Source organism: Charadrius vociferus, unplaced genomic scaffold (assembly GCF_000708025.1).
Source record: "Charadrius vociferus isolate BGI_N301 unplaced genomic scaffold, ASM70802v2 scaffold248, whole genome shotgun sequence".
In the NCBI taxonomy this organism is placed as follows: Eukaryota; Metazoa; Chordata; class Aves; order Charadriiformes; family Charadriidae; genus Charadrius; species Charadrius vociferus.
The window spans coordinates 36,590-46,535 of NW_009649851.1; the positions used below are offsets into that span (position 1 = coordinate 36,590).

The 9,946-nt window shown below is 39.6% G+C and overlaps 1 protein-coding gene across 2 annotated transcripts in view; it reads right to left on the minus strand.

The window, feature by feature from the left end:
- The window catches only part of AMPD3 (adenosine monophosphate deaminase 3), a 29,176-nt gene that overhangs the window by 6,569 nt on the left and 12,661 nt on the right, over positions 1 to 9,946 (minus strand). For both annotated transcript variants that reach the window (XM_009890945.1, XM_009890944.1), the window contains exons 6-9: positions 3,950 to 4,144; positions 3,577 to 3,708; positions 2,547 to 2,710; positions 636 to 762 (exon numbers count right to left, since the gene is read on the minus strand). In XM_009890945.1, coding sequence (XP_009889247.1) covers positions 636 to 762; positions 2,547 to 2,710; positions 3,577 to 3,708; positions 3,950 to 4,144 — 618 coding nt within the window. The remainder of the gene's footprint in view (positions 1 to 635; positions 763 to 2,546; positions 2,711 to 3,576; positions 3,709 to 3,949; positions 4,145 to 9,946) is intronic.

Here is a 9,946-nt window from a genome sequence, read left to right on the forward strand (position 1 = left end):
TTATTCTGAGACAAACAGGAGGCCCAGGTGCTCCAAAGTCTTCAGACTGCTGGGGGGGGGGAAGGCGTAGGCCTGTTAAGACTCCCTCAGATCCAGACCATAATCCCTGAAACTCATCTGCTTTGTTATTTGAAAAGCAGCTGAAGGCCAGAAGCTCCCAGGAATCCTCAGAGTTCTGGTTTGGGGCATACTCAGAAATGTCTCTTTTAATCACGTCCCATGAGCTACATCCCCACCTCTCTCCTGAGTCCCATCAGGATCTACACAATGTTTCCTTTCAGTTGCCTCGTTTTTTGGAGGCCAGTCCCAGGGGCAAGCTTAAAGCACACTTCCTGGATTATGATGTTCCCTCTGCACAAGAGCATGTGAACGTTTTTTGGTCATTCTTTATAGAGAGGATTACTGAGAGGACAAATAGCTGTTGAGCTGTTTCAGAGGAAATAAATGGCAACTATTTGACAACAGGACCTTACCCAGGCTTTTATTAAGTGGTATGTCAGGGCTTTAAAACAATAATACAAGTAATATATGGAGAGGGAAGCTTTTTTAATGTCTGCAAACAGCTGTAGACAAACAAAATTTAGGAGTAGGAGATGATCCATTTCATATGAGACACAAAATCCAAACATACTTACATATTTGAGGAAAAGGTGCAATTCTTTGTGGTCTTTGGGATTGATTGTTGCTTCAAACAAAGGTACAAAAATGTTCTCCAACATCTTCCCAAAACTAGGCAGAATATTTTTTGACCTAAATATGTCACTGGAGGGGAACAAACATACGCAGTTGTGACCATTCTTAAATCAGCTTATATTTTTCTTCACTTTCCTATTTTCTGTTATTTGTGCATATTCTACAGCTTCAGTTCTACCAGGATTCAGAAATTCAAAGCTTATGTCAGAGCAGGGATCGTCTCTGTCCTGTTTCCTGCACTGCCCCGGACTTTGCTTCATCCAAGTTCTGCTGAAGCTCCCAAGTGCTTCAAAATTATAGACAATACACAGGGGTAGATGCTGTCTCAAGAACAGCGACCCTTTCCCTTACAGCAATCCAAGTACTAATAGGGGAGATAAGGAATTACCTCTTGTGAAAGATTCAGTTTTCCAAAGTTGTAACCACTCCAAATGAAAGTAGAATGTTCTGCTTTAGTGAGCCTCTCAGAAAAGAGGGATAGTATGGCAGTGTGTCATTAAGTGCATGACTTAATGAAAGTGTTGATTCTGCTATGTATGCAAGAAATTGCTATGTCAGAAATTAAAGAGGAGGAACTTTCTCCCTAACGAGAAAGACACTCTGGGGGATATATGCAACCATGACAGCCCCTTCTCTACTCATACTGCAACTATGCAATTTCAAAACATGAAGCCCAGCTATTAAGGCTGAAAAAATTATCATGGGAGACTGTATTACAATGTACAGTATTAGAAACAAAAACCATTTGATAAAATCCCAAAGGATGCTTAAAATCTAAGAGAAACTGATACTTGATACTGATTTAAGCTTGCAAATCAGCAATCTGGGTTTCCTTTCCAAGTTCACTGTCATTTAGTCACTGATCTTGAGGAAGTTTGTATTAGAAATAGCGTGGCCAGCAGAAGTAAGGAGGTAATTGTGCCCCTGTAGTCAGCACTGGTGAGGCCACACCTCGAGTATTGTGTCCAGTTTTGGGCACCTCAATACAAGAAAGGTATCGAGGTGCTGGAGCGAGTGCAGAGGAGGGCAACGAAACTGGTGAAGGGCCTAGTAAACAAATCATATGAAGAGCAGTTGAAGGAGCTGGGACTGTTTAGTTTGAGGAGGAGGAGGCTCAGGGGAGACCTCATCGCTCTCTACAACTATTTGAAAGGACACTGTAGAGAGGTTGGTGCTGGTCTCTTCTCACAAGTAATTAATGACAGAACGAGAGGGAACAGCTTCAAGCTCCAACAGGGTAGATTTAGACTGAACATTAGGAAAGAATTTTTCACAGAAAGAGTGGTCAGGCATTGGAATAGGCTGCCCAGGGAAGTGGTTGAGTTACCATCCCTGGATGTGTTTAAGAGCCGTTTAGATGTGGTGTTGGGGGACATGGTGTAGGGGAGAACTTTGTAGAGTAGGGTAGATGGTTGGACTCAATGATCCCAAGGGTCTCTTCCAACCTAGACAATTCTATGATTCTATAACAGTTTTACAGAGCATTTTCTACTCCTTTATATGGAATTCAAGAGTCAATTTATTTTCATTACTAAATTGTATTTTAACTTGCCTTTGACTGCAGCTTAATTTCACCCAGTTGTCATTTTGGTTTTAGTATCTTCAGACTTAGAAATAATACACAGTAGTTTTGAGCAACCTCATAAAGAGTAGATTCGAACCCCATCTCCTGTCTTCCACCCCCAGGCTGTCAGGGAGACTGCAGCAATGGTCAAGAATAAATTTCCCAGGCTGTTGCTTATAAAGAGAACTACAGGACAGCTCATAAACCATTTAAAAAATATCAGAAATTAAAACAAATGATTGGTATGATTTCAAACTATTAAAATTACTAAGAGGTCCTGATTACTTACTAGATTCTGGGAACCTGAATTATCCAGCGCATATTAGGGGAATAAACTTTATGCTTAATGAACCATTTTGCCAAGTTCAGCCATTCATCTGGAGACCGTCCATAAATGGATAAGCGGGGTTCTGTATACTGGTACTTACTTTCTTCTAGTTCACGGGCTACTTCCTATTAAGTAATAAATATATTTGCATTAATAAGGACACTGAAGATCGTTTACAGCTAGTAGTATATTTATCATTGTATTTTCCTCAGACCAGACATAACTGTATTGACACCCTTTAAAGATAAAGGGAATCTCTTGTCTATTAATCTATTATTTTATTTTAGACATCCACATACTCTACTAGCAAGCCATCTCAGATATCATTTGAGTATAACCAACTGTAACACCTAGATTTAGAGGACAATATTCTTGTGCAGTTATTAGTAGCACCTTCATAAGACAGATGTTTAAAATCAGTAAATCAGAATTACACTATTTAAACTGTAGTAAATGACTAGATAAAACATGCAGACCAATGGAGAAGCTGACCCAGAATCAGTGGTAGTAAGCAATTTTAAGGCTATTAATTTTAGACAAGCACTTCTGTACATCTAAGAAGACCCGATATCTAGTTCATGAAAACTATTAATTCTTTTGTTGTAAGAAATTAATTTGAAGCCTGTGCATGCACGTGCAAAGACAGATTTATGCAGAGGCGCTTCCCTAGCAGCTACCACTAACCAACTACATCCTAACAAAATATTAAGCCAGTGAACTGACCCTTGGCTGCTCTCCATTAGTTTGAAACTGCACACGACTCTACTTTGAATTCATACACAGGTTATGCGTATGAGTTTCTAACTCATAAAATTATTTAAAAAGCAGCAGTGGCTGACTTAGCAGAGGTCTTTCTCTGATGAATTGCTAGAGCAAGCCCAATACTTGGAATCACTTAACCATAGTGTTAGCTCTAGATACAATTGTGGCATTACAAATCTTCTACAAACCTTCATTTCTCTACAGCTGGAAAAGCTTGAAACTTATTTACCTTGACCATACGAGCAAAATATTCACCACCAATGTAGTTCTCAGTTTTCAAATACAAGTCCCTCAGCTCACTGGCACCAACTGGATTGTACTTGGAATTGAATTTGTCAAATCGATGAAACGTTTGACGACCCTGGAGGAGGAAATAACCCAAATAACCATGGTTTTAAGTACACACCATAGTTTATAAAATAAATTGCCTCGCAATAAAAGGCACAGAAAAGAAAAAGCCTATGCTAACTTCCTTCAAACATGCAAAGTAATGCACAAGTTTAAATTCTGATCTAATAAGTTATCATACAAAAACTGCAGAAATCAGAATTTCACACTTAGAAAACTTAGCTTTTTCTCATTTGTCATTTTAATAGACTTACTGCATGGACATCTAAAGAGTCTACAGTGAGGTCATAAGGGTCCATGTGAAGGCTTTCAAAGACTTGCTTTAAAGTCATCTTCTTGCCTTTTTTCTCTGCAACAATCCTGTCGGGCTCCGTTTGATACGTGTGCTTAATAAACCTCAGTAAGTGTTTCTGGTTCATGCAAGCAGCAGCATGGATATGAGTATCAACCTGAAAGCAAAAGGTTATTCATGCTTATCATCCATATAGATAAACTTAAATTAGCAAAGTATCTATGTTAGTGACACCAATGACTGAAGCCTCCTAAAATATTACTTAAGTATCAGACGGATTAGTGCCTAAGCAAGTCCCAGTGTTTCAGAACCCTGAGATTTTGGTTTTGGAGGAATTATTTGATAAGGAGAACTACAAATAAAATAGCCGTCAATTAATATTTGCCTATTTAAATAAGAGCATTTTCAACAAGTTAAGATACATTATAAGTGCAAATCACAGGACCTGGGTTCAGATTAAATTTGCTACTTCCTTAAAGGACACTCTGACCCTTTAGTATCCTTATATTTCATCCAGGAATCGATGATGTATTTCTAGTTATAGACTGTAGTTACAACCATCTTCTCTGACTGAAAGGACCTGGAATTCTCAGCCATTTCTAAAAACATAATTCATTTTTGTATTTCAACCACATGAAACATCTTAGGTCACTGGAATCGCAAAACGTACATCTGAGAGATTTTATCACTATTTTTTCCAAATTTAATTATAATACAGCAACTCATAATGCTGACAGATTTTTCAGTTTCTTCAGATCTCTTCTTTAGAATTAAGGGAAGTGCAAGCTTCACAGAAGGGCTGAGAGTACTCCTTCAGTTTTTTGCTGAAGTCCCATTTAAAAAAAAAAAATTGACAAGAACCAGATGGTTGCCACAGGTATACTTTCCTTTTGCTCAGAAGCTTGCACTGCAGCCTGTATTAGAACACAATCCAAAGAAACAACTGATGAGATTTGGGGGTTGGTTTGTAGATTTAGGTTTTCCCTTCAGTACGTGCAATTCCTTAGGTGCCTCCAGGAGGTATATAAAATGAATCCCTTGCAGTTCTTTGCAGTCAAGGGTTTACTATCTTAACTACACTGATAAAGAATAGAAGAAAACCAGGTATATTCCCCAACTAATTGTTTGCAAAGGCAGGCAACACTAATTGCAGTTCCTAAGGACCAAGTACCCGAAAAGGAATAGGCCTTAGCTAGGGTAATGGCCTTAAGGAATCTAACAGCACAGCACAGCAATATCCAGTGTGTGGAGCTGCTGCTCCAGGGTCCATTTGCTTGAATTTCCTTAAGAAATCCTGATTGAACAACAAAACAGCCTAATGCATGTCCTAGGCAAAACAATGAAATTACTCTACCAACAAATTCCTATCAATTTAAAACCAAACCAAAACAAATCCCTGTTTTGATTAGATTCCACAGTTGACATATAATGAGCACAATGGCCCTGGGGAGAGTGTGACAGACTCAAATTGCTTTCAAGTCCAGACTGCCAAATCCTAGCAGAAGCAGTTTCAGCCCACCTGCTAAGCTTCCCATTTCCCTCCAGCCCAGGCCCTACCTGGACACAGACAGCCGTGAGCACAGGCATGCGGTCAGAAGCAATCGCCAGCTTTCACTATTTTCAACATCTACCTTGTGCACCAGCTGCCTCGTACTGGAGACAAGTCTTACAAGACCAACTGGCAGAATGGTTCTGCAGAAGGAGTAGGAAGCAAGATAGTTTGTAATACAAGTTTCAAGATGATATATAGCAGGGACAGGATGGTTCAGGTAAGTCTGAAAAGCACCACACAGTACTGTCCTATATATTGGTAGGAGACGGTTTGGAATCATTATGAGTAACACTTTACCATGAAGTCTTATGTGAAACTGTAGTGGAAAGGGCTGCTCTGACTCCTCATACAGAGTAAGAAAGGAGCTTCACAGGAGAAACAAAAAATATTCTTGCTTCTGCACAGCACTGGTAATGCAGCTGTCAGAATGCACCCAGTTTTGCTGTCTACATTTAAAGGTTTAAATAAACAAAATGCCGGCAACGTTCCCAAGAAATGTCACAAGAGGCAATAGGAGCTGGAAAACCCACAGTGCCAAGTGACTGTAAAAATGAAACTTATTTGGCTTTCAAGGTGCAATTTGAGAGTTAATTTGATCAACTGTATACAAGTATTTGTACCTCCAAAAGAGACCACGAGGCAGAGGGAGGCTTTTCAATCACACGAGCAATGATGTAACCAGATCGGAAGGCTGGATGCTGACATTAGATACAAGTTCCTAAAGATACTTACTACATTGGAACAGTTTGAACCCACTGCGCTACGCTTTTTAAAATGCAAGTACCTGGCAATCTCAGGGACACGCTCCCAACAAGAGCCACGTAGCCTGTATTCAGGAAGTCACACTAGAAGGAGTTCTCAGATAAACCAGCTATAAGGAGTCACTGAACCAACATCTCTGCAAGGACTCTCATCCAGGACTCCTGTGTCCAGGAAACTGCAAACATGGACACATACAACATGAGACCAGTGTGCTCCCCTTTGCGTAATGACCATGTCTGCAGCTTTCAGATTCCACCAACAGAAGTAGTTGACATCCTGATCTGCTTTTAAGGATCAGTAGGAAACAGATCACGGATCACCTGAATGAGTAACAGCCATACTCCTGCAATGTAAACCTCAGCTTATGCTATGACATACAGTCCACAGAAACGCCACTGTTTTACTTGGCACACGCAGTCATTTAATTTGCAGTTTATACACACGGAAGCTGTTGCAGCCTTCTAAGGGTAAATCTATCTCCATGTGAATGTTAATAGCATGACTAAAGACCAGGATATAAACATTAACACTTAATTGTTAATCGCTGCTTAGTTCAAATATGCTACACACTTTAAAGCTAAATGAAAAAGCAAGAAACGTATTACTGTCTCAAAGTACACAACATGAAGTACATTACTAATGCACAGTAAACAATGCTGTGTCTAAAACAGTAAAAACAGCTCCACTTAACATATTATTACACTCCTTAGCATAGTTGTATTGACATTTGAACCCAAGTGCATTATATATACGCTTACTCAGGTTAATAAAGGTCTTCTGTTTTAGAAACAAATATTGTTTACTATAAACTCTTTCTGGACCAGTGAAATACTACAAACCACTAGGCTTGGTCAACTTCTATGGGAGAGTGACATAACAGTTAATAGATGCCCTATAAGGTCTAAACATTCATGAAAAGCAAGTCATAAGCATAGAATACCAGGTGCAGTGGTGGCTCAGCTACTGGAAATAATGAGTTTTGGGAAAAAAAAAACAAAAAACAAACCAAACCACTTCCTCTTTATTTAAATCAACATGAATTGACTACTGTTAGGAGAGCAAGGACAGAAAGCAAGGAGACATTTTGTTTCTTTTGTTTGCTTGTATGCAAAGATCACATGACACAGTAGTAACCGCATTTCTTTTAAAGTCCTGCTTGCCTTTGAGAAATAATTCTCTCAAGTGTGCCTCTGTAATTCAGTAAGCTCCTGTGAAATCTTCTCCAGTCCCCACAAGCATGTCACACACATAGCTCTATAGCTGAGCTAACCACATCAGGCTTATGCTCTGAGAACCAAGATTTTACTTCCGCCCCCCTCCTCCCTCTCCCTAAATATATTTATTTCCCAACACTAAAAAGACTTCCCTGGAGTGTCTTTCATGCTTTTTCCAGAGAATATGCAGTACTTTGGCTACCTTTTTTAACTACCCAGTGTATTTTGACTTTTAGAAAAACAGCAACTTCAGTAACAACAAAAGTCTTATAGAGTATCACACAGCTTTTTCTTCATTGTTTCTTAGAAGAAATGCAACATTTTGGAAGGTTTATTGACTTGAGCTTTGACCTACCCTAGCACATAATTAATTAGCGTGTAGGCTTTTGTGCATTTTCACAATTCAGGGTGCAATCCTGTCTAAATGAAGCATCTAAACACAGAATCCTTAGACATTGCTTATATGGTCTGATTTGTTTAGGGATTTTTTTTATTATTATTATTACTTTTATTTGAAATGTTATCATGCTAAGAAATCATTACTAATTTCATTGTTATTTATTACGAAAGTCATCTACTAAAAGAATTTGAACAGACTAAGTTCATATAAGGCTGACAAATGCCCCCTTTGCCTCCTCCCTCCCACCAAAAAAGACAAAACCAGTCCCATTTGAAGCTGTTATTATTTTGTTCTTCATACAATACATGAAGTAAGCCGAGGCTTTTCTGGGCCATGAGTAACAAGCCCCTACCACAAGGTCTATTTGCTTCTATTTGCAAACATTCTGTTTGCATTTCCAAATTAGTTACAATGCCTCTCCAGCCCATTTTCCCCTTAGTGGAAAGCCACCTCGGCTGCATGCCCTTAGCCAAATTTCCTGGTGCAGTTCTTATTCTCCCCTCCCCCCCAGGAGGAAACCTTTTACTCAAGGTCACATTAATCTTCCATGAAAAGAAGAAACACCATAACTGACAGAAGCCTATCTTGGAACATATAATATGCCTTCAGTGAACCCACCTTTTTAACAGATGAAAAGAATTGTTAACACAAAAGTTTCCTTAATTCTTTTAATTCCATCATCTCATTCAAGTAATGGTGGACACCAGTTTTCTTGCAATTAAAGCACGGTAACATTCCTTTCACTCAGCAATTCTGCATGTAATGAAGCCAGCCTGTCTTCCTCTGCACCTTCTCAGTTTAGGCTAGCCCTTTCCTTTCCTTATTGACTTGACCACCCATGCCATTCTGCCTGCAGGCTTTGTAGGTGAAAATGCTTGTACTTCTCAGTCAAGACAGTTACATCTGTGTACAACTCGCAGCTTGAAGGAATTCCCATGGTCATTGAAAGCACGTCTCACCAGCACCAGCTTCGCTAAACCACTCTGCCTACCTCACGTTCCTGCATTGCTTCTTTTTCCTTCCACTGTCTCTCAAATCTCCACAAAACATTCATCACAGATCTGTTTTATGGATGCTTATCTGTGCATATCAGAAATAGAACGATGCACTGAATTAGGCATATGGTCTAGATTCAGAGCGATAAGTGATAAATACAGCAAAAACAAATGCCAAGGTGTTGTGGTTTGGGCAGCCCTTTTAATGATAGTTAACTTTTCCAGTGCATAGATCAGTAGTATCCACAGCTGCAAACTACCTGATTTTCTAAACGCATGCACTTTAACTTGTAAATACTTCTACGCCAATAGCTATGGGCTTCATGAACTTGACACTGCAGCCTTTACATCAATGCTGGATTGAAGGGAAATAATTCCACACCCCACTGCTAGACTCCCTGCGCACCAAACTGCATTAGCTCTTGAGCTAGGATGCAACAGCTTTGTTCAATGAGCTTGATTCCTTCCTTGCAGCTCTGTAATAGGCATGAGAGGCAGAATACACAAAATACTCTGCCCTAGGGTAGCACAGTAATGCTCCTGGCAGCTGAAATAATCCCTAGAGATGGGCAGAGCCCCTGAGGAGCTTGTCTAAATCATACTTCTGCTGTCCAGGGCAACCCAGAAACCAGGAGAGACAGAAGATGCGAATCCCTGTGTCTCCAGCTTCTTGTTTAGCTGTACTCATTGCAAAATGCACAGAATCAAGCCCTATAATGTTTGTATTCACACAAACACAGAAACACTCTGCTGTGAAGAGAAACAAATTTTTCTGTTCTTTTAATTACTAAAAGAAAGGATAGAAGAAAATATTTCTTTATGGTCTCTGCAGAATTTTTGCATTATAATGATTGATGGCTTTCCGCCTGATCATTTTGTGCTCACTTGCAAGACTGAGGGTAGACACAAGCATTTACCTCAGCATCTCTGCAAGACAGGAGGGGAGAAGTAGTATGCACAGTGCATTCAAAGCACAAAATACAGCTTTACAGCCAATTAACAGTGGCAATGGTAACAGAGGTAAGGCTAAAAAGGT